The 24,461-nt window shown below is 40.0% G+C and overlaps 1 protein-coding gene across 5 annotated transcripts in view; it reads left to right on the top strand.

Annotated features, from left to right (window-relative positions):
* The window catches only part of PRPS2 (phosphoribosyl pyrophosphate synthetase 2), a 38,144-nt gene extending 14,510 nt beyond the window's left edge, over positions 1–23,634 (top strand). For all 5 annotated transcript variants that reach the window (XM_084844198.1, XM_084844199.1, XM_084844201.1 and 2 more), the window contains 6 exons: positions 954–1,137; positions 10,444–10,542; positions 13,619–13,743; positions 18,029–18,202; positions 18,974–19,133; positions 21,826–23,634. In XM_084844198.1, the coding sequence (XP_084700324.1) occupies positions 954–1,137; positions 10,444–10,542; positions 13,619–13,743; positions 18,029–18,202; positions 18,974–19,133; positions 21,826–21,918 (835 nt within the window). In that variant the 3' untranslated portion in view covers positions 21,919–23,634. The remainder of the gene's footprint in view (positions 1–953; positions 1,138–10,443; positions 10,543–13,618; positions 13,744–18,028; positions 18,203–18,973; positions 19,134–21,825) is intronic.
* Positions 23,635–24,461: the final 827 nt, after the last annotated feature.

Below are 24,461 nucleotides of genomic sequence, written 5' to 3'. Positions count from 1 at the left end.
AGGAACACCATCAACCATGAGAACCTGCAAGCACTCTCTCAAAGTCAAACAAATGAACAAAAATGTATTGACTTAAGTCATTGACAGAGGGTATCTGAGGACACTATTTTCAACACTGACTGGCAGCAGCTCTCCAGGTTTCAGGCAGGAGTTTTTTCAGCCCTACTTGGAGATACTGGGGATCAAACCTGGGATCTGCTGCAGGCAAAGCATGTGCTCTACCACTGAGCTACAGCCCCTCCCCATGCAGCAGAATTACTTCCCCTTGGGGGCATGCCCAGAAGGGTGATTCACATCAGGGGAGGAGTGGGGGGGGTCTTCTGAGGCCAGTTATTTTTTACTTTTACACACACCAAAAATAAACCTTGGGTGTTAAAAGTGAAATGGCCCAGCTGTAGTTTGGTGGTTGAGTGTGTGCTTGGGCTTTTACAAACTTGGAAAACTAGACTAAGGCCTGCTATATATGCTTGTCTTCTCCAACACAGTGATTGAACCCTTTTGGAGGAATAGGAGGGGGACTCAGAAGTATGACGTTTTGTACGTCGGAGACCAAAGGCTGGGGAAAAACAGTCCTCTCCAAGCCTAAAAACCGATGTCTTTTTATGTGGATTTAGTTAAGATTATGATATACCAAGTAGTACAATGATATAAAATAATTGGGGTTCCTGAAAATGGGCACCAATCCCATAAACAGAAAGAAAAATTTGTTTGGTCAGTCTATACTACAGGTGGAGCCTCTGCTCATGTTCTACAAGTTGACAATGATCTTTAGAGCACCATCTTGCATGAAAAGACATACTCTTGGCTTTTGGAGTATTCAATATTTTCCTACAGAGAGCTAAGCAAAAACTTGGTAGCCCATTATTATTAAGGCACAGTATATAAGTGCTAACTGTCTGCTCTATAAGTTTAGCATGCCTAATATCATTGTTATGTCTCCATCTTTCTTTCAGTGTAGAGATTGGTGAAAGTGTAAGAGGGGAAGATGTGTACATCATTCAGAGTGGCTGTGGCGAAATAAATGACAACTTGATGGAGCTTCTCATCATGATCAATGCCTGCAAGATTGCATCATCCTCCCGCGTTACTGCAGTAATCCCATGTTTTCCTTATGCTAGGCAGGATAAGAAAGATAAGGTAGGTCAGGAGTGGTTACTTTATGAAGATTCTTATGAAAAATTCTCCTGCATTTTCCAAATTATGAAATGAGTTTAAACTATTATAAACAAACTAGAGTTGTTAAAGCTGCACTCCTAAGAATTCTTCATTGGAAGCAAGTTCCCCTGAAATAGATATAACTTGCTTCCAAGTAAACCTTTTTCTTCTATAACCGGTTTACTCTTTTTGGTGCAACAAGTTGTGAATATAGCTACATCCCTAAACCTGTCATCCCATCCCACCCCACCCTGAATCCTTGGTGGAGAGATTCCGTGTTGTTGTTTAATGAAGTACAGTAATGGCTACCTTGATTACCAAGATGGTGGACCTTGACTTCAAAGAGTTATTGCCCAGCAAAGTTTTTAGGTTTATCAATCTGCTCTTGCTGTTGTGTTGTAATAACAAATTAAAATGTGAGAGCATTTTTATGTGAATAGGTTATATTCCATAGAAATAGAAATATGGAATAACAGTGGCATAATTATTTGGCCAGATTGGCTATGCAAACATACTAAATGTAAAGCATGGGAACAATGAAAATTTGTTCCTTAAAGATGCTGAGAAAAGTTTTGAAGTTGCTGAGCATCCAGCCTGCTAAAACAAAGCTGCCAGTAGTCATCTTGTGTTTACCAGACTTCATTGCTTTCTAGTTGTTTTGCCCTTCTGTTGCCAGGTCAGCAGTCTAAATTGCTCATTGTACTGCTAGTTGCATAATACATCCAATTAAAGTAACTAAGGAGTTTGCTGAAGTATTAAGGGAAACTGACTCTACATTTCTGTGATTTTTCTTCAGGCTTGGGGCCTCAAACATTTAAAATAGGTTTTCTTCTCCCATTCTATAAACTGAAGTACGTAGCATGAAGAAACACATAGGCCCAATCTGTGGGTTAGCAGTGCAACCAGTGTAACATAGCTATTACCGATGGCGCACTCACACTTCACAGCATCTGCCATGTGGAAAGCAGGTTTGCATTATCTTAACCATGCCTGCAAACCTAGGACTTGTTTATGACCTAGTTTGTCTTCTTAATGACAGCGATGCTACAGAGGTAGCATAGGAACTTAGACCTTAGTCACTTGAACATTATTGTAGTGTTAAAATGGTCCCTGCCTGTCCAACTGCCCCCCAACCCGTTCCACCATGGGTGACATGCTGCCTAGGAATATCTCTTCCATTAAAGGGAAGCAATGCAGGCTCTAGCCCTGACTAAGGAAAATTGTGTTAATTGTTGGCTAAGGGATGTGAGCACAGATTGCTTCCTTTAGGCAACGCAAGAAGTGGCAAATTCCTCTCCACAGTGGTTACCCAGGTGGAGGAAGGTTGAGTCTTCCTTTAGCCTCTGAAGCAGCTACAGAAGAAGAAGGGGTATCGAGCTCAGAGGCAATGCTGGTTTTGGCTTTCTATCTGAGCCACAGTTTCCTCCCCCCAACGTTGCTTTGGTGTGAAGGAAGCCTTGTTCCCTTCCGAAGCCACCATGAGGAGGAGGAGGAGGAACGCACAACCTTTAGTTGTTGTTTTTTTAATGTGCAGGTACATTCATTCATTCATTCATTACATTTCTTATCCGCCCAATAACTAGGTGTGTTTCTGTATAGGTGGAGAAAAGTGCAATATTGCTGTGAAAGAAGTGAAAGAATAGAAGTGTATTCTTATTTGCCCACTCAGTTTTTTAATAATGCTTGCTGCATAGTGCCAGTGAGATGGCCAGAGTGATAGGTGTCCCTGAGAAATAATCAGATGTGATCTGAAATGAGAGGTGGAGTCTTCCTCTACACCCACGCACCCCAACCCCTCTGGTAGTCCTAGGATCTACATTATATGGCATAGTGTTTGGCATGACAATTAATGTGGCAAGACAAGAGCTGAGAAAGCAGAAGGAGGTGAGCATACAAAGTAGATCACAAAGAAGAGAAACGGGTTCCCAGGATGCAAAAATAGTTTTTTTGTAGGAAGCCCAATGCGTTTGGGCCTTTTTCTTATTTTCAGGCCTTCTTCAGGGGGTAGAGAAAAAAGCTTGCAGGATTTTTTCAGCAAAAGATGGTCTCCTGTGTCAATCTACTGGCGACTCCAGTAGATTGACACAGGAGACAATCTTTTGCTGAAAAAATCTGCAAACTTTTTTCTCTAGCCCCTGAAGAAGGCCTGAAAATAAGAAAAAGGCCGAAACATGTTGGGCTTCCTAAAATACATTCATTTTTGCATCCCGAAGACAAGACCTGAGCAAGTAATACCACAAACGCAGTGGAAAAATCCAAATGTAAGTATATATGTGTGTGATTCTTTTCATGCAGATGTAACACAGAATGCAATAAAAAGCATATTTATATATGCAAAATAGATAATGTTATTTCTAATATTAAAGTAATGGAAAACAATAGTATACATTCATGCCAATGTTAAACTTTGCTTCAGAAAAAAACAGTAAAAGGATGCCAACTTCCAGCAAATCTCTCTGTGCTATATCTTCTGTCTCATTTTAATTATTAGATTCAATTCTGTTAATTGTGCTGATTGCCATACTTAAGTAATTTTTTCTTTAATTATAAGCATTCTTGGGGTGCATTTTTGGCTACCACAATTTTTGCATCCATGAACAAATCAGTTAAGGCCTAACAGTCTCTCAAAAACGTTGTGCTTAGGCAAACAAGTAAGATAGTCTTGGGACTTAGTGATATATCATAATTAGTCATTCTGTTCTTAACGAAATACTTCAGAAAATAGGGCAGGTCCATCACTTATGTAAACAATCGCATGACAAATTACATTTCCAACAGTACTACCATTACAAATTTTACTCAACTTATTTGGAGTCCAATAGCCACAATATAATACCGCGTAGATATTTTTGTGTGTGTGTTAAATTTTACCAATAGATTTCACTGTTCCGTTTACGAATATTTTATTTCATTCAGATTCTAAAATTGGAGAGCCATTAATATTTCCAAAATTGATTTTGAAATTATTTCCACTTAAAAGATCTCTTATAATAAAATAACATTTTGACAATATTCCTTTTGTTCCCTTAAAAGTAAAAATCTCTTCTTTTTTTCAGATTCATATACACATGTTCTTAAAGTCCCATTTCTGACTTACATAGTTTCTTAATTGAAAATATTGGAACGACGGAGGATATTCTGAATGCAATCTCCTCTTTAGTTCTTCAAATCTTATGCTACATCCATCTTCCAATAAGTCAATAAATCTCATTACTTAATATTTAATCCCTATACATGTGTTGTTTCCAATACTAAATTTTTCATTGTACATGAAACAAGTCAGTGAGGATTTTGATTAATTGAATTTTAAAAAAATTATCCTATTCTTGCAGATGAGAGAAGGATTTGCACATTTCATTAATTTACTTTTGTTGTGTTTTCCTATATAGGACCAAGGTAGATGGGTAAGTGGTACCTTGTACCTATTTTGATCTAAAATGTACCATGGATTATTAGCATCCAAGCTGACCCATTTTGATCTCAACTTCAGTTTCATTGTGTGATATTTAACTACATTTGGGCAAGCTATACCTTTTTTATCGATAGGCCTTTGTAAAAGAGCCTGGGATTTTTGCCATTTCAGATAAGTTGGTAGTCTTTGCCAACAGGACAAAGTTCATATTGAAATTGGTATCAGGCCTTTTCCAGTATAAACACAAACTTAAGTAAGAGTATCCTTTGAATACCTGCAACTCTACCAAACTAAGAAAGCTTTAAATCTAATAAACTGTTAAAATATTTTGCTTGTGTTTGTGGTGTATCTACCACATATGCAGAGACCATTCCTGTATTATCGGAGAAGTAGAAGAAATTAAAGTCATCACCACTTTTGAGGGATAAAACTGAATACTTCAGTTGTGTAGGCCTGAGGGGCAAAATCACACTGTCCTCATAGCACGCTAGAAAAGTACAAGTCAAAAAGTGTGGTAGACAAATTCACCTGGCTGAGCCCAAAGGTTATGTGGGATGCTTGAAATTGAAAACTTTTCACATTTCAGATTTTGTAAATCTTAAATGTAGTTCTAAAACATGTATTGCTCATGTTATGTAATGGAGTTGCAATTAATAGCTTTGATGCTTGCTCTTTAGATAATTCTCATTCAGAATATGTAGCTGTAATCCTAAAGTATCATTTGCTAGTAGAGAAAAAACTGTCTAGTTAAATATTTATGCATTCCTAATATTGGATCTGAATTCTTGGGTTTAAGATGTGATGGTTTTAGAGTTTTTAAGTTGGAAAGTTCACTGCTTTCCAGATGTTTGTTACAAAATCTACACGTGTAGGAAGGATAATTTATAGTAGTTCATCAGTTGGTTCATGAGTCAGAAGACTTCTGTTTGAGGCATTGGTCTGCCCCACCCAGTACATTTTCTTAATAAAATGTTCCTGCAGACACATTTTGGCATGGTGCATCTTGTCCTCTCTAAGGCGAAATTGTACTCTGGAAGATGTGGACTATTTGCAGGGTTTAAGGTCCCGAGGATCCTTTTTAAGTCTGGGCAACTCCCTTCCTGCCCAGTGTTTGTACTAGGTGGTTAATGTTCAGGGTTTCAACAAACTATTCTCCAAAGTAAATCTTACAAAAGTGTTTGGTGGCTTTTTAAATATGTAACTTTAAATGCCAAAAATGTCAGCATATGAATAGGCCCTGAATGGAGAGATCTTGGCTTGCAGAAAGTTTTAAGGACTAGTTTTTCCTCCTTGGCAATGAAGGTCAGATAAGACCTTTAGATGTGATCTGCTGAAATAATATTCTAGCCTGCCCTTTATTGGGGCTGTGAGGTTCCAGAGCATTGCACAAGCCAGAATAACTACTTAAACCATACTAATTCTTAGAGCTGTCCTCTCTGTAGTTATCATACTGGAGCCTAATAAACATAGCTTTTAAGTGGTGATAGTTGGCTCTGTTTTCTACTGTTGCTGCTTTTGCAGTTTATAGGCATTTTTAGTCCTGAGATCAATAGAGTAAGCTGTATGTTGAACTTTGCTTCATAACTGCTGATGTAATGGCATTCCTAGCGAGCAGTATTAATTCTGCTCTTCTTTGACTGTCATGTTTATTGTCAGAATGAAATTCAGTTTTTTTTGTATTCAACTATATTTTGAAAATTAAACATATTTCTGTGTCTTGTGCTTCAGTGTTGCGACTTCTCAGCTGTGTGAATTTTTGCTTGAAAGACTGTGCTATTGTGCTGTGTGTACAGTCCAAGCCTTATTGCTATGCAGGCACTGTTCATTCACTGACTGGGTTCACACAGCACAACAACCCATACTCAAGGCTGAGTATGGGCTGAGTGTGGGTTGTTGAACCGTGGGTTGTTGTGTGAACCCAGCCACACTAACAAACCATGGTTAGTTAACCACAAACAACTCACAGTTCACAACCCAACAACAAACCATAAGTTGTTCATGGTTAACAAACCATGGTTAACAAACACACAACACAACAAGCTGCGTTTCAACAACAACCTACGGCTCAGCAACAACCCACACTCAACCTTGAGTATGTGTTGTTGTGTTGTATGAACCAAGCCACTGAGATTTGTAGGATGTCTGCACAAGCTATATTGAAATGAATGAAAGACGTATAGCAGCAATGCCAGGTGGATTGTGCAGTCCTCACAATTCTGTTACGGATAAGGCAGGCAGATTGCCTATCGCTTCTAAATTTAATGACTATGAGCAATAATTCTTTATCTTACATATTAAAAGCAGTTCACAGTGTGCTAAATAATAATGATAACAAATAAATAAATCCCCCTTAAGTGAACTCAACCAAAAAACATCAGTGCTTATGTGGCAACGGTGTCCATTAACTGCTGCTAGCTGAATAGTGGTTTCTATCACAGTTCTGTATCAGTCTCAGGTCTGTTGTTCTGCAACCACTTTCCTGTGTCTTGCTGGTGTTTTGCCTGCCTGCTTTCTTCTCTTACTTCTTTCCCTCCCTCAGGCCTCTTTTCAGCCTTTTATCTGCCCTTCCCCGTCCAGCTAACTGACCTTTTATCCTCCTGCTCTTTCCGAACATTCTGTTACTTCATAGGAGCAGGCATTGCAAGTGCCTTGCAGGTTATGTACGTCCAGTCTCAAAGGTTAAATAACTAGGACAAGCTTCTTAAAATCAAATTTAAAAGTACGCATAAAAAAGGGCCTTACTGCAGCAGATGCATTTCAAGGATTTTTAAGTGTAACTTTTTAGTAAGAGTCCAAACTGCAAGAATAAGTTCTACAGTAACAATATTTATTGCTCTGCCAAAACATGCATTGACTTGAATGTGAAGTAAAGGCAACCTTGTAGCTAATTTCAAATTAATACCAGGTTGGAGAGAACACTTTTGCACTTACTGAGAAATCCACGCTTAGTGCTGCCATTCTGTTTTGCATCAAATAACACTCATTTGAATTATCTGGAATGGATTTGACTTCTCTGATACTTTCAAAGCAGCTAACTGTCACTTTGAAAGGCGTACTTGCTAGTAAAATCTGGTTCTTCATACCTGTGAGCTAAATTTCATCACATTGGAGAACCTTGTCAATTTTTACTACTTAAAGTGCTGACTTGTTCACCCTCCATTCCCAGGAAGCAAGTAATTCTATACTCACATTTGCTGAGCTAATGCTTATGTGGGGGATAGAGGACCATTTGTAAGGGAGAAATGGTTGGAGGATGGCTATCCTTTCCACACCCACCAATACCCCCTGAAAAACCTCCTCCCTGCTGATTGTTGGCTGTATTTCATGTCTCTGAACCCAGACTAGTGGGGAAGGGATAGTTTAAAAATTGTCAGAATATGTTTGCAGAGCACAGTTGATGGGTGAGGGAACTGAGCACTCCCCTGCCCAAACTTACCCTTCCAAGGCAAACAGGGTTTGATCTCCATGGGGGTGGGGGAAGTAGTTTGGGAGAGCGTGAGTTGCTGCACAAAAACAGCAGGCAAAGGAAAAGGATTAATTCATACTACTTCTCCATTGGGATTTTGTTACATGAATTTGTGTATAAAGTGTAGTTGAGTCCTCAGTGCTGATCGTAGTTGACTATCTCTCGTTTGCTACTGAAGAGATAGCAAGTGGCTTACAAAATTCAAATCAGTCTAAAATAGAGTCCCCTGCTTTCCTAAAAGCCAAATTACTTTGCCTAAACCCCTGAATTGGCAGTCAAATTGAGAGTGGAAACTGATGTAACATTCTAATAAATGTGGGGGAAACAAATTGAACACACTTGCATTATTATTCTGATAGTTCTTTGATTATGGAACTCCTTTCTACCCTTAACCAACTGCTGGGTGCCAGTTTTGTCAGCTTTTAGGTTGGAATCCGTCGCCCACTTTCCTAAGAGTAATCCCCACTGAACTCGATAGATTCACTTCTGAGTAGACATGTACAGGATTGTTATGTAAGGCAGCAGGTTAAAGGATTTTTGTTTTCCCAGACCTTCAGTGGGTTTTAGTTGGTATTCAGCAACTCTCAGAGAAATTGCCATTGCTATCAATATGCTGACATAATCATTAATCTATTTTTATTGTTTTTAATTGCATATTGTAAACTGCCTTGAGAATATTTTCTTGAAAGGTGGAATAAAAATATTTGTTTTCGGGGATATGTGTGTTCATATCACTTCCACTGTCCTTTGAATGTTATGTCTGTTTTCACCCTTAATTTTTCATTACTAAAGTGCTGTAGCAGACTTGCATTTCTCCGTTATGTAGAAATATGAATTTTGGTTAGTTGCAGCTTTAAGGAAATGTGTTCCAGTTTGGGATCATAACTTGTAACAGTAAGAACAAGAAATGTTGAAGGAAGAGCTTTCAGAGTCAGAAAATAACTTATTCACACCACCTTCTGTCAGCTTTTATATATGACAAGTGGGACCTGCAACAAAATGTTGCAGCCCAGGAATACTCCTGTTCAGGTTCTAGCCAGCTACCCAAGCTGGCTAGAATGAAGTATCTTCCAGCAACTTCCTCCCTTCCCTCCCAGTTTTCAGTCTTCCGCCTCCCAAAATGCCCAGTAAGCATTGGTCTGACTTCATTGAGTGTGTTTGAATTCTCCCACCCTTGGGGTTTTTGTTTTATTTTTTATAAAATTGTACTTTTACAAACTATGCTTTCCTCAAGCCTGCTGATGTTTGTTTGTTTGTTTTTATTTCTTAAATTTCTTAATCGCCCATCTGGCTGGTCACCCAGGCACTCTGGGCAATGTACAACAGTACAAACAGTTTCAAAGAATAAAATTCCACATTAAAACATTGCATTTCTAAAAAATACCCCAACTCACCCCAAATGCCTGTCTGAACAACCACGTTTTCAATGCGTGGTGGAAGCTAATTAAAGAGGGGGCACGGCAGAGTTCCCTAGGGAGAGAGTTCCACAAAGTGGGGGCCACCACAGAGAAGGCCCTCTCCCTCATCCTCACCAGCCTAGCTGTCCTGGCTAATGGGACAGGGAGAAGGCCATCCAGGGCTGATCTTGTCGAGCGGCCTGTCTGGTGTTGCTGGAGGCGCTTCTTGAGATAGCCTGGGCCAGAACTGTATAGGGTTTTAAAGGTCGAAAAGAACACCTTGAATTTGGCCCGGAAAACAACTGGTAGCCAGTGCAGCTCCTTCAACACTGGAGTGATGTGATCATGCCGGAGGCAGCCTTTAATTAGGTGAGACGCCGCGTTCTGCACCAGCTGCAGCTTCCGAACTGTCTTCAAGGGTAACCCCTCATAGAGCACCTTACATTAGTCTTGACGAGAGGAGACCAGGGCATGTACTACCGATGGGAGCAGATGGTCGGGAAGGTAGGGGCGCAGCCGCAGTATCAGATGGAGTTGGTACAGTGCTGTCCATCTCACAGCTGACACCTGAGCCTCCATGGACAGCTGGGAGTCTAAAATGACATAATGGGGCCACAGAGAACCAAGAGGGGAAGTTTAAAAAAAAACCCAAAGGGGACACCCCACCCCCCCAAAAAACCAGCTCAATGAGGGCTGAGCATCCTCAATGGACACCAGGAACCATAGAAAGCCAAGGGTCCATTGGAAAAGAAAAACAGGAGGTGGAGGAGGGGAGTGAATTGGCTTCCTAGAGCCCCTGATAGCATATAGTATCCTAGAGGAAGGCATTGCTGGTGAGTTGTAGCCCTCCTGTTAGGAGATGAGGATGCAGCGCGACATGTGGTCGCAAGTCCCATTTGTAATATATACACGCTACAGTGAGCATGGTGGAGTTGATCTTTCTGTATCACTTGAACTAAGCGATGTAATGACTTCTTTTCAAAGTTCATAAAATCCATGTTTTGTTTCCTCAGAGCCGTGCTCCCATTTCCGCAAAACTTGTTGCCAATATGTTATCAGTTGCTGGAGCAGACCACATCATCACCATGGATTTGCATGCTTCCCAGATACAGGTAATTATGAGCCCTTTTTCTTCGTGTGCACTAGCTCACTTTCCATGTGTGCATTACTGCCATGAAAAAAAAATTAATGGTTGTATTTATAAAAAAATGCATATTCTGCCTTTCTAAGCAAAAGCCAAGTTATGGAAAACAGTGCAACAAAGCAGTAAGATCACAGAAGCAGTAAACAAATAATTCAACTGCTCTTAGGTTTTAAAAAAAAGCCTGCTGGAATAATATCATCTTCAGAGCAAGCAGTATGGATCAGATGCACCTCTTTAGGGAGGTTATTCCGTAATCTGGGGTACACAACAGAATAGGTCATTTCCCTCATCCCAACCAACCAAACATCCGTCATCAGGTGGATGATAAAAAGGGCAACAGAAGCTGTGTAAGGTTCTCGAGCAAGCTCATAATCCTGGTCCCAGGCTGTTTTAGGGCTTTAAAAGCTAAAGCCAGCAACCTGAATTGAACCTAGAAACAAATCGGCAGAGAAGATGATATATGTCATGGTATGATCCACCCTGCTAGCCCCTGATAACAATCTGGCAGTAACATTGTTGAGCATCTGGAGTTTCCAGACTGTGTTCAATGGTAGCCCCGTGCAGAGTGTATTATGATAATCATAGAATCATAGAATAGAATAGTAGGGTTGGAAGGGGCCTACAAGGCCATCGAGTCCAACCCCCTGCTCAATGCAGGAATCCAAGTCAGAGCATCCCTGACAAATGGCTGTCCAGCCTCGTCTTAAAGGCCTCCAGTGTGGGAGAGCCCACCACCTCCCCAGGTAATTGGTTCCATTGCCGTATTGCTCTGACACTCAGGAAGTTTTTCCTGATGTTCAGCCGGAATCTGGCTTCCTGTAACTTGAGCCCATTATTCCGTGTCCTGCACTCTGGGATGATCAAGAAGAGATCCTGGCCTTCTTCTCTGTGACAACCTTTCAAGTACTTGAAGAGTGCTATCATATCTCCCCTCAGTCTTCTCTTCTCAAGGCTAAACATGCCCAGTTCTTTCAGTCTCTCTTCATAGGGCTTTGTTTCCAGTCCCCTGATCATCTTTGTTGCCCTCCTTTGAACCCTCTCCAGCTTGTCTGCATCCTTCTTAAAGTGTGGTGCCCAGAACTGGACACAGTACTCCAGATGAGGCCTAACCAGTGCTGAGTAGAGGGGAACTAGTACTTCCCGGGATTTGGAAGCGATGCTTCTATTAATGCAGCCCAAAATAGCATTTGCCTTTTTTGCAGCCACATCACATTGTTGGCTCATATTCAGCTTGTGATCGACGACAATTCCAAGATCCTTCTCGCTCGTAGTGTGGTTGAGCCACGTATCCCCCATCTTGTAACTGTGCATTTGGTTTCTTTTTCCTAGGTGCAGAACTTGGCATTTGTCCCTATTAAATGCCATTCTGTTGTTTTCTGCCCAGCACTCCAGTCTATCAAGATCACTTTGAATTTTGTTTCTGTCTTCCAAAGTATTAGCTATCCCTCCCAATTTTGTGTCATCTGCAAATTTGATCAGCATTCCCTGCACCTCCTCCTCCAAGTCATTAATAAAAATGTTGAAGAGCACTGGGCCCAGGACTGAGCCCTGCGGTACCCCGCTCGTTACCTCTCCCCAGCTTGAGAAGGTCCCATTGATAAGCACTCTTTGAGTCCGATTCTGTAGCCAACTGTGGATCCACATGATCGTTGTTTCATCTAGCCCACTTCGAGCAAGTTTGCTCATCAGGATATCATGGGGCACTTTGTCGAAAGCTTTGCTGAAGTCGAGGTATATGATGTCTACAGCATTCCCACGGTCTACAAGGGAGGTGACTTGATCAAAAAATGAGATCAGATTTGTCTGGCAGGACTTGTTTTTGACAAATCCATGTTGGCTTCGAGTAATCACGGCATTGTTGTCAAGGTGCTTCCAGATGGATTGCTTTATGATCTGCTCCAGAATTTTCCCAGGGATTGATGTCAGACTGACTGGTCTGTAGTTCCCAGGTTCCTCCTTTTTACCCTTTTTGAAGATAGGGACAACGTTAGCCCTCCTCCAAATCCAAATCCAAATGTTGCATTTGTCTTAACTGCTAAAATTGCAGCTATGTGCAGTGATATCTTTGGGAAATCATGTGGTCTCCAGGGCTTCTTTAAGCATCACAAGTTCTGTTACAGCAGTGCTATCTTTTTAAATTCAAAATTGGGGCCTTTAAAATAAGTAACAAACAATTTTGCTATCTCCCAAGCTCTCATAAATCCTCAGGTTGTTGACTGTGAGTCAGAGACAACAGTCTTGGAGGTTCTGTCAAGGCCAAGTAAAACATCTGCCTTTCACTCCCACGGGCTCCACAGTCTTGGAGTTCACAGCACATGTGGCAGGGGCCAACTAAAGCAGGGAAATCCAAGATAGCAGTATCATTCCAACATGTTCACAAGTGTTTTCAGTGTGAAGGAAGAATGAAGGGCAGCAACGATAAGTAACAAAAACAAGATTGCAGTGGACCCTAACAGATATTAGGAAACAGTTTCTAAAAATGAACTACTGATGGCCAACACATTCTGGGTAAGCAACTCCCCTTCTGGAACCACTCATCCTCTCATAAAGCAGGGCCTCTTATGTGATCTAGTTGATCCAGGCTGAAGTGTATTGTACTTCAGCAGTGAATGTTAATAAGGGTTTTCCTAGCACCTTTTTGGAGCTCTTTCCCTCTCTCGTTTCAACCATTTCAATGAAATGTTTATTGATGGAGGATTAGGTACTACACTCTCATAGAATGCCCTGTGTCTTGCTTCTGTTTCCAAAATGGTAAGGCACAGCAAGTTAGACATTTAACCTCAACCTTCATTGGCGCAAGGGTTTCACATACTTGTTCGCATGTGTTGAGCAGGTGCTTTTCAAGAGCTGCCATGCTTTTCTTTTTTTAGATGTTACCCTCTATGTAATAAAACAGTGGGCATGGTAGGAAGTTCTATTTTTTAATGTGCTTCTTCTGCCTGACTTTTTGGCAGTAAGTGGTCTACGCTGCAACTTTTTAATTATGTGAAAATCCCTGTCTATATTATTTAATGTATGACTATTTCTCTTCTTGCAATCTCCAGGGCTTCTTTGATATCCCAGTGGACAACCTGTATGCAGAACCAGCTGTGTTGCAATGGATCAAAGAAAACATTGTGGACTGGAGAAACTGTGTCATTGTCTCACCTGATGCAGGTGGAGCTAAAAGGTAGAACACACCCTTCAGCTAACCTATCAGCATTCATTTTACAAAGCAGAAACTGCTTTGGCACATGATGTTTGCCTAAGTGATAGGAAGCTTAAATTGTACATAGGGAATACTTCTCATCTGTCTTGAATTTTAAAAAGCAATCAGTCTCAAACAGTACAGTGGCAACCTTGGAAAAGTCTGTGCTCTAAAGAAAATTAACTCTTTCCCCCTACTTTTGGTCTAATTAGCCAAGTCCCTATGCAGAAAGGGGGAGAGGTGCCCCCCCCCCCGCTGCTTGCTTCTTATAGCCTAGTTGCTGCTTTTCTTCCTGTGTCTCTCTGAAGTTGTCTTAAGTTTTCCTTCTGCAGTAAAGTATGAAAACTGCCTCACTCTGCTTTCTGACTTTTCTACAAAAGGAATCCATTGAGGTTTAGCTCTGTATAGTTTGTGTGAATAATTTAGGTTACAGAATATGTATTACTTTGGATGTGTGCATGTTATACTTTTGCAGATACTTTATTTTGGTTGATAAAGTATATGTTGATTAAAACAAATCTTGCCCTTCTTTGGAATTGGAATGTAAACTGACCTTTTCCAGTCTTGTGGCCACTGTTGAGTGTTCCAAATTTGTTGGCATATTGAGTACAGCACTTTAACAGCATCATCTTTTAGGATTTTAAATAGCTCAGCTGCAATACTGTCATCTCCGCTAGCTTTGTTGTTACTAATGCTTCCTAAGGCCCACTTGACTTCTCTCTCTAGGATGTCCGGCTCAAGTTCAGTGACCGCATTATCATGGCTATCAGGGACATTAAGATCTTTCCTGTATAGTTCTTCTGTGTATTCTTGCCACCTCTTCTTAATCCCATCTGCTTCTGTTAGGTCCCTGCCTTCTTTGTCCTTTATCATGCCCGTCTTTGCACAAAACGTTCCCTTGAGATCTCCGATTTTCTTGAAGAGATCTCTAGTCTTTCCCATTCTATTGTTTTCTTCGATTTCTTGGCATTGTTCATTTAAGAAGGCCTTCTTGTCTCTCCTTGCAATTCTCTGGAAATCTGCATTCAGTTGGATATATCTTCCCCTTTCTCCCTTGCTTTTCGCTTCCCTTCTTTCCTCAGCTACTTGTAAAGCCTCATCAGACAGCCACTTTGCTTTCTTGCATTTCTTTTTCTTTGGGATGGGCTGAGTTGCTTGCTGCCTCCTGAACAATGTTACGGACCTCCGTCCATAGTTCCTCAGGCACTCTGTCTATCAGGTCTAATCCCTGAAATCTATTCCTCACCTCCCCTGTATATTCATAAGGGATATGATTTAGGTCATACCTGAATGGTTTAGTGGTTTTTCCACAATTTAAGCCGAAATTTTGCGATAAGAAGCTCATGATCTGAGCCACAGTCAGCTCCAGGTCTTGTTTTTACTGACTGTATAGAGCTTCTCCATCTTTGGCTGCAAAGGACATAATCAATCTGATTTCAATATTGACCATCTGGTGATGTCCATGTGTAGAGTCACCTCTTGTGCTGTTGGAAAAGAGTGTTTGCTATGATCAGCATGTTCTCTTGGCAAAACTCTTATTAGCCTTTGTCCTGCCTCATTTTGTACACCAAGGCCATGCTTGCCTGTTATCCTGGTGATTTCTTGACTTCCTACTTTAGCATTCCAATCCCCTATGATGAAAAGGACATCTTTTTTTGGTGTTCATTCTAGAAGGTGTTGTAGGTCTTCATAGAACCGATCAACCTCAGCTTCTTCAGCATCAGTGGTTGGGGCATAGACTTGAATTACTGTGATGTTGAATGGTTTGCCTTGGATTCGTACTGAGATCATTCTATCGTTTTTGAGATTGTACCCCAGTACTGTTTTTCCCACCCTTTTGTTGACTATGAGTGCTACTCCATTTCTTCTAAGGGATTCTTGCCCACAGTAGTAGATATAATGGTCACCTGAATTAAATTCGCCCATGTGTGACCATTTTAAGATAAACCAGGCTTGGTCCAAAATCCACAATTGGGCAATACCTTTATTAGGACCAACCAAAATATCACTAAAGAGTGTGCAATCTAACTCTTAATCAGACTAGAGGGTTCAAAAATGGGGGCGGGGTGGGGACACACAACAACAAGTTCAAAAATTAGGCCAGATGTTGTGCTATGAGGTCTGCAGTTCAGACCCAGTCTCAAAATGGGGATTGTAGTCTGAATGAAGTAGTAATTGGTAGGTTTCACAGGTATCAGATTACACCTAGCATTCTGGAACAAAGAAGCAATGGCTGACCCTCATTTCAGAAAACATAAACTGGGGAGTTTTCAGAAATCTAAACTAATGCTCCAGCTTTAAGTACGTAGCAGCTATAGATGCTGAATAGTCTCCTCTTTCTAGTTTAGGAAGAATTGCTCCTTTCCAGTATGTACAGTAATAGGGAGGTGGATGAATGAAAACAAAGTACATTTTCCATGTGTCAGTGACCATTACCTAAAGATCTTAAACTTTTTTGTCCAAACACAGATCTGTCAAGTCGTGGCTCTGGTGGGGTGGGTGGAGGGACAGGCGAATGATAGTCATGGCCTTGAGTTCATAATGACTGGGTTCATACAACACGCTAACCTACACTCAACATGTTTGTTGGGTTGTTTGCTGAACCATGGGTTAGCGTGTTGTCTGAACCCAGGACATTTTCTGCAAGGTAGCTTGTTAAACATGCAGTGTAGCTTATTTTTCTTGAACAAGCCACCTTGGGAACCCATGGTTTGTTGTTGGGCTGTTTAGGATGGTTAACAAGCCACACTGCATGGTTAACAAGCCACCCTGCAGAAAATGCCCTGGGCTCGGACAACACGCTAACCCATGGTTCAACAACAACCCACACTCATGCACTGAGTGTGGGTTAACATGTTGTTTGAACAGTCCCAATGTGTGAGAACTAGTGTAGGCTAAATGTAATCTCATATAAAGATGCAGATTGGCTGTGGCCCTCTGTATATTTCGACAATAGCCTTGGTACTAAACAGGTTGATCACCTCTGGTCTATACAATATTAAATATAGCTTCTAATGAGGACTAGAATTCATCTACTATGTTTGCCCAGCTTTTTAAACATCTACTGAGTAGTTCCTTTTGTTGTCTAGTTCAACTTTGCCCAAAGTCCATATTACAATAAATCACTAGAGGTCGCTCTTTGTTGTTTTTAAAATTATTTTTAAACAAATAATTCTACTAATAATCATAACTTACAGGTGAAATAGCTTATTAAAATAATCACTCATTTTAATACAGTTTTTTTCAGTTATTGAATAAATAAAACTATAAGCTGTCTTCATATTTGTTCAGCATCTTAAAAGGGCTGAACTGATATGTGGAATTTGAGCATCCTATGCACATTCCAGGCATGCCAGTTAGAACCTGACAAACCTCAGCTTTGGTGTGTCTGTCCAACATTCTATACAATGTTATTATAAACCATCTCTGACACCACAATTCAGCATTTCATAGAAACATCTAGCATTGAGACACGAATACTTCTGCTGATGCCATGGCTTGAATTTACGCCCAATTTATACATTATTTGGATGATTTGATAATTGCTGATAAACATCTGTGTAGCCAGGGTCTACATCTCAGCAGTAACAAATGTGCATGCTAATGCAGGGTTTGGATGGGTCATGTGACTATCTCCCATACTAGCAATCCTAGAAGAGGTTTGGTGCTGCCCTGGGAATTGATCGTGTAGTATAATCAGTCTGTGAGACTGACACTTGTGTATGTTGCCTTTGTGACATGGAGTCTGACTATGCAGGAACTGTTTTTGGTTGTCACCATTACCAAGCTCTGATTTGAATGTTATACCTGCCACATAGAGGTTGCTGGAAATGCTTCCATGTAGCAACAGTTACACAGAGCTGTTCACCACATGAAGCATGTTGCTGGAATGCTGAGTGATGTAAAGGATTCAAGGACTAAAGATTGTATCTTATTTCATGTCATACATAAGGTCATAGTAAATTGAAACAGGTAATATAATCAAATGCAGCTACATTTAGAAGCCTATCAAGTAATTAGTAAATTCAGACCACCAGTCTCATATTTTTAAAAACTTTTTTTTAAATGGTGGGGTGGCTGGAATTGAATTTCAAAGGCTACATTTTACAAGGACAGCAAACTTTTAAGCCCTTCACATGACTCATCTCATGTTATCGAACTATGAACCTGTTAATGTTTGTATAAAATATGGCTCTGATGGATGCAAGTTCCTTTTCTTCTTTTTTTAATAGATCTATTCACTACCTTTTGCTTCTACACAATATAGGGTCACTTCAATTGCTGACAGACTTAATGTTGAATTTGCCCTGATTCACAAAGAAAGGAAGAAAGCCAATGAGGTGGATCGCATGGTCTTGGTTGGGGATGTGACTGATCGTGTTGCAATTCTGGTGGATGATATGGCGGACACATGTGGCACAATATGTCATGCAGCAGACAAGTGAGTAAATCCTAAGAATTTAGACCGATTTTTTTGATGGGAGGGAGGATGATAAGCAAAACAAAGCAAATCAAGTAACAGAGATGCCTCATATATGGGAAATGGGTTGCATTTTGATTTAGAAAAACTTTGCCTTGAAATGTGAGTTTCTCTGTATGAGTTATTGGGGGTTTGGGGGGGCAGAGGATCTCTTCACAATTAAAACATGTCAAGTCACCATTTTACATGCTTAAGTTTACAGCTGTGTAGGATAATTACACATTATGATCCATACACAGGAATCTTGAAATGCCCTATATGGGAACTACGTCTTTGTCGCAATTAGGTAACATCTAGTGTTTCTGAGACTGCCTCACTGCATGGCACTGCTCTTTGGAGAAGGTGTTCTCAGTTGCCTCCAGGGTCTGATATAGAATGTAGAGAAAACGGTATCTTTAAGGATTTGAGGGGGGGTTCTTCATTTCCCAGCTGCTGTATTAATGCGTGCTTGCTGGAACACACATGGCATGACACTGAAGTTTAGGAAGGTTTATATAGGCTGCCTGTAGGTACTTCTATGTCCCCAAAGGGCACATGGACCTCAAAACTGTTCCATCTGCCTGGCTCGTTATCTGCTGAAGCCACTGTATACACTTTTTTATTATCCTGACCAAGGTTATCTCTGTTGTGATAGAAGCTTGAGGATAATTAGTTTTGCCATTTCCTAAAACTTGCTATCTAGAATTGTGCTGGTCTTCATAGAAGTGTTTCCTGCTATCCTGTGTTTTATAGGCTAGTGTCTGCAGGAGCAACTAAAGTTTATGCCATTCTCACTCATGGGATCTTCTCTGGCCCAGCTATTTCTCGGATCAATAATGCTGCATTTGAAGCGGTAGTTGTAACTAACACAATCCCACAGGAAGAAAAAATGAAACATTGTCCCAAGATTCAGGTACTGTGCTCTCTTATTGTGGTACCTTGTCTTGACATGCTGTATATTGGAACTTCAGTTTTATTGGAGCTTCACAGGCTGAAGTACTAAGCAACTATTTGGGTACATTCTTCTACTTATGCCTGTTGGACCATATTGGTCTCTTAAAGGAGTAAAAAGGAGAGAATGGCCTGGTCACATATAACACTAGCCCGTGGTATGGTTTGTTGAATTTTGGGTTGTTGTGATGTGTGAATGTAGCTGCATTAACAAACCATGTTTGTTAACCACAAACAACCTAGAAAAGTTACCCATTATTTGGTTTTCAGTTGTGAACTCTGGGTTGTGTAAACCATGGGTTGTTTTACCAGGCTAGAGGCAGCAGGTAAAAGCAGTAAAAAAAAAAAACCCACCTCCATAGCGGTTCTGCATGCCAGTACTACACCACGCAAAAGTATTTAGGATACAGGGAAGGGGCAGCCAAAAAAAGATGAAAATGAAGAACCCAGGGTTTGAAAAAAACAAACCACAGTTTGTTGGATCGTCTGCCAGACAAACTCTGGAAAGGGCAACAAACCATGGGTTAAATAAACCACGGGTTAAATAAATCATGGGTTAGCTTATGTAAGAACCAGGCCAATGTGAAATGTGCATTCTTGTGCCACAAAACCCCACCTGTCCCTTGCAACTGAAAGATAGGTTGGTAACCACTAGACTTAGAATATGATATGATGAGCAGCTGTGATGGCACAGTGGCAGAAGGACTGGGCATAAAGCTTCCTCCACTGGTGTATTATAACAATTCGTAATATTGTATTACTGGCCAAATCCAGCCCTGTTTGAACTATTGGGAAGAAATAGGAAATGATTATATCATAAAAAGACATTGCTTTCCCATATAAGCTTAGAAGCCTTTCAGGCATGTCAGAACTCTTGTGGCCATTGAAGTGGGGGGTGGGGGTGGATTTTCTATGAAATGTTCTGCTTCTAAAAATGCATTTCAAAAAAATAATTAGTAATATAATAAATGGATACAAAATGTTGTATCCAGACTTAGTCATAGTCAGAGTAGGAAATCTGTGAGACTAAATTAGTCTTAGGTCTCACTGATTTCATTGGGTCTACTCTAAGTATGACCAGGCCTGGCTTCAACCAGCCAAACTGGGCATCCAAATTGGACAGTTTCAGAGTTGTAATTAACTTTTTTAGAGGTGGCCATCCCTAGGAATCCTGTGTGCATATTTAATAACTATAAATGCATTGCTCTTTGGGCATGCTAAAATTAATTAATGCCTTAATGTCTTTTTAAAATTTTCAACAATGTAAGGGTATGCCATTGAGTTATCATGTCTTAAAATATTTACAAACATTCTAATGAAATAATTCCCAAATAAAGCTTTGAACTTGGTTTGAAACATTTAAAGTAGATTAAGGGCACAATCCTATGGCCAATAGTCAGCTGCTAGACAGCCATAGGATTGTTTGGTTCTCGGAAAACCAACCTCTACCCCCTCCCCCAGATCGGCCCCGCACTCCATGCTCAGAAGAGCTGCGCCGAGTGGGGGAAACGGGGCACTCCAAGGTCCCGCAGCTAGAGAGCCGAAATGAGCTGTCTAGCCACAAAAGCAGGGCGGCTGGAGCACAGAGGAGATGCGCTCCTCACCACTCCTCCCACCCTGCAGTGGATAGGCAATCGCCCCCGGGTTCGGAGGCAACCGTCAATCCCCATAGGTTTGCTCCCTAAGCTGACTTCTTTAAGAAAATCTCTAATACTTTTGACTATTACAGAAAAAATGAAATAGTTATACAGAGATAAAATAAACATAGCTTATGTTTAAAGCATATTTTCTAAATATAAGTCAAACATGCTAAATCTGTTTATTTAAGGTATAGGAAACATTTTCCAGAAACTATTCTGGAAAATGTTCTGATTCAACATTTCCGGAAAACCCACACTAGTGATTGTGGCTGACCCAGCCTCAAAAGTAAGAAGCCACTGCAGTACCTTACCTGGAAAATATTGGTTGGGGCACACCATGCAGTTATGTGCTCTACTCCTCTGCAATCTTTAGATATAGGAACTTGTTTTTTACACTTAGAAATCAGGAGAGAATAGTAAATATTCTAGAGATCTAAATAAAGAGGAACCTGCTAACTGGATGCTTGGCTACTTAAAGGGAGTGGTGACAGCTACTACACAAAATTAATGTCATAGGGCGGCCAGTTCAATGAAATGACAGAACTTGGGAAATGGTTAGTGTTGGAAAAATGGATTTTCCCTGCCCTCTAGTGGCTAGAGCTGGATCCTTGCATTTATGTACTGTTTCTGCCTCTTATTTAGACAGATAATTCACACTCTTTAATAATGGGTTGGATCCAAAGTGTCTTCTTTTCACAGAATGGCTGTTTTATACCTCCACCTTATAGAGACATGCATGAGACATGTGAAACTAAATGCATGAGACATGTGAAACTTAATCAAGATGGTTTTACATGTCTGCAAGATCTTCTGGAAGAGCTTGCTCAGCCATTTGCACAACAACTGTGAATGACCATATTCCTCCCATTCATGGTTCTTTGGCCACAGCCCAATGTTAACTTCTCACATGAGGCTCAGTTCTTTCTTTTATTGTTTAATAAAGTATTGAAGTTTTGAATGAGACTCGCTTTGGTATGTATGTATAGTAAGCTGCTGTCTTTTCATATCTTCTAGGTTATAGATATTTCTATGATTCTGGCTGAGGCTATCCGAAGAACACACAATGGCGAATCTGTGTCCTACCTGTTCAGCCATGTCCCATTATAACTTCAAACCAGCTCTGGAGTGCTGCATTCAGCATTACACCAATGACACTCAATATTAAAATAATGAATGTCTATGAAAGCTTCAGATTGACTATATGCACAGTTCTTCTCATATGGACAATAACTAAAATGGACAATGTCATTTTTTTAGTTGCAACTTTTTATAAATTCTCTTTGTGCTTTAAAAGAGAAAACTATAATATTTGCCTGTGATTTTTTTAAGATAGGCAAATATTATATGAAAAATTGTGAGACAATAATATTTTTCAAAGGCCAAAGTTAGCTCAGGGGTTTGTATGTAATAGTTCACTTGCTGAGAATTATTGAGCCTCATTTAGAACAGAACCTTATACTCATTTACAGACTTTAAAGATTTAGATAAATGGCCTATGCTGTGTCCCCTTCTGAAGAAATCAGTGTCTATCTTAAATTAGCAGATGTTTTGTGGTAGGGTAGATTTTTTTTTACTCCTCTTAAAAGTGACCCTGGAATAAACTGCCTTTCCCTCTCATCCTGAGAAATGTTTGCTTCAAATGCTTGTTCTAAATAGGGAAGATCTGGATCCACAATATAGTTTTTCATAGATTGCTGAATTATGGCTATAATTGCAAGTCTTTGTGTCTTAGCTAAATGTAGCAGTCCAACCTGGAGCATCATTTGTTTTTTCTACGTGACGTGGTTTTGTTAGGATTAAAGCATATGCGATTCTTTCAAACTGCCCCCCACCACCAATCTCTAAATTTCTGATAACTTTATTTTCAGTTTAGTCTATGCTACAGAAGGGACCAATCTTAAATCTTCATAATAATCCACTCTTAATGGTGCCTATACATTAGGAAAGTCTGATTATTAAAATACATTAATGTCGGCATCTCTTGTAGCAGTGAGCTGGATGTGCTTTTTACCCAGAAGGCAAAAGGAAACACATTAAAAGCATCTTTCTTACTGTATTTTCCTTGTATAGAATATCAGCCTTTCTTTTTTTCAAAACCAAAATTTCCTCAAGACCACGTGTGTTCTCATAATCTCCATCTGTAGGAGAACTGAAACAGTCCTATAAATAATTCTGTTGTATACATTTTGAACAGTCAACAGGTTTTGAAACAGATCGCTCAACATTTGCCAAGACAGCTGCCTAACGTTATTTCTCACAAAAAGACTGAAATCCATGTAAGTGAAGTTGGTGGCAAAAAGGTGCTTTCAATAGATGTAAGTTGCATCCCTGGATAGCACTACAAAAATATTTTTAAACATGATTAGTATTCTTATTTCATAGCCAAAATAACTATAGAGATCAGAATCTGCATAGAACTTTAAAATGGCTTCCACTTCAATATACAAATACATTTCTTCAACTGTACCGCATTTAGTAATAAGAGGACAGAGAGGACTTTGAAAGCACATGAAGTTTAAACCAAAAGGCATGTCCGTTCTAGATGTCTGCTTACCAAAACTCATATGCTTTAAATTCCAAGTCTTAGTAACATTTGTCACTTAACCTTCCAAAGAATGTTTAATACAGCATTTCTTAATTCTCTGTATTGTTTCTGCAATCTGTCTTCTTAGCCATCATCATACCAAAGCTAGACCAACTGAAAACATTCCGCTAACATGTGATAAGTTATAGATCAGGTCTCTATTTCAGATGACATAATGAAAGGTTTGCTCACTATTGTGTTAAAGTTTCTCAATAAACCTTAAAACAGCATTATCCTTACAGACTAGTTGTGGTGTTTTGCTCTTTTATTTTATGCAAGAACATAAAATAGTTCCACAGCACGTTTATCTGTTAATACGAACCTAAAGAGATATAAATAGGTACTTTTACATTTACAGTAGCTCAGGTCATAAAACCCATTTGATACAGCAAAACAATTAAAATCTGGGAAACTAGGTACTGGGAACTTGTGATATCTTAGCCATAAACCTTGTTTTGTATATCTTAGATGCCATTATAAATTGCTGCTCAAGTAGACTGTGCAAACCACACCAACCTTCCTATATTTGCAAACTGTCTAAAACAGTTTGAATTATCCTTGGGCATCTGAAAATTGGTTGTCTATCAAATGAGTGCTCTGGGAAATTTTCATGACCAAACTAGGGGGTTTTGCATGTGGTGTAATTTTCCTATCCTTATTTTGAGATTTAATTAAGTTTAAATATTTTAAACTTGTTTTGAAACTGTATATTCTCATCCTGGTTGCCTGATGGAAGATGGATCAAGCAGCCTGTTAGCATATACATCTCAGCACACTTATGATGTTGCATATGATGTGGGTTTGCGTGTATGTGAGTGCGATTGCCCCTGACTTTTGCAACTCGGTGTACTTGTATACACTTGACTTACATGCTACATTGTACATGTGGTAGGGTGCGTACACAATCCTGTTAGTCTCCAAAATTCATACAGTATTTCTGGATTTAAAATATATGAAGTAGCCCTGAGTTGTCATCCATGCATTATAAGAAGTCTGTATAACATGTCTTCATGCAAGAATTGACATGCATTTCTTAGCTAGCTATCCCATGCTACTCCATCAGTGC

Source organism: Heloderma suspectum, chromosome 3 (assembly GCF_057233095.1).
Source record: "Heloderma suspectum isolate Gila_16-S chromosome 3, 16-S_ref, whole genome shotgun sequence".
Classification (NCBI taxonomy): domain Eukaryota; kingdom Metazoa; phylum Chordata; class Lepidosauria; order Squamata; family Helodermatidae; genus Heloderma; species Heloderma suspectum.
Note: the sequence above shows the minus strand (reverse complement) of the source record. Positions and strands in the feature narration are given on the sequence as shown.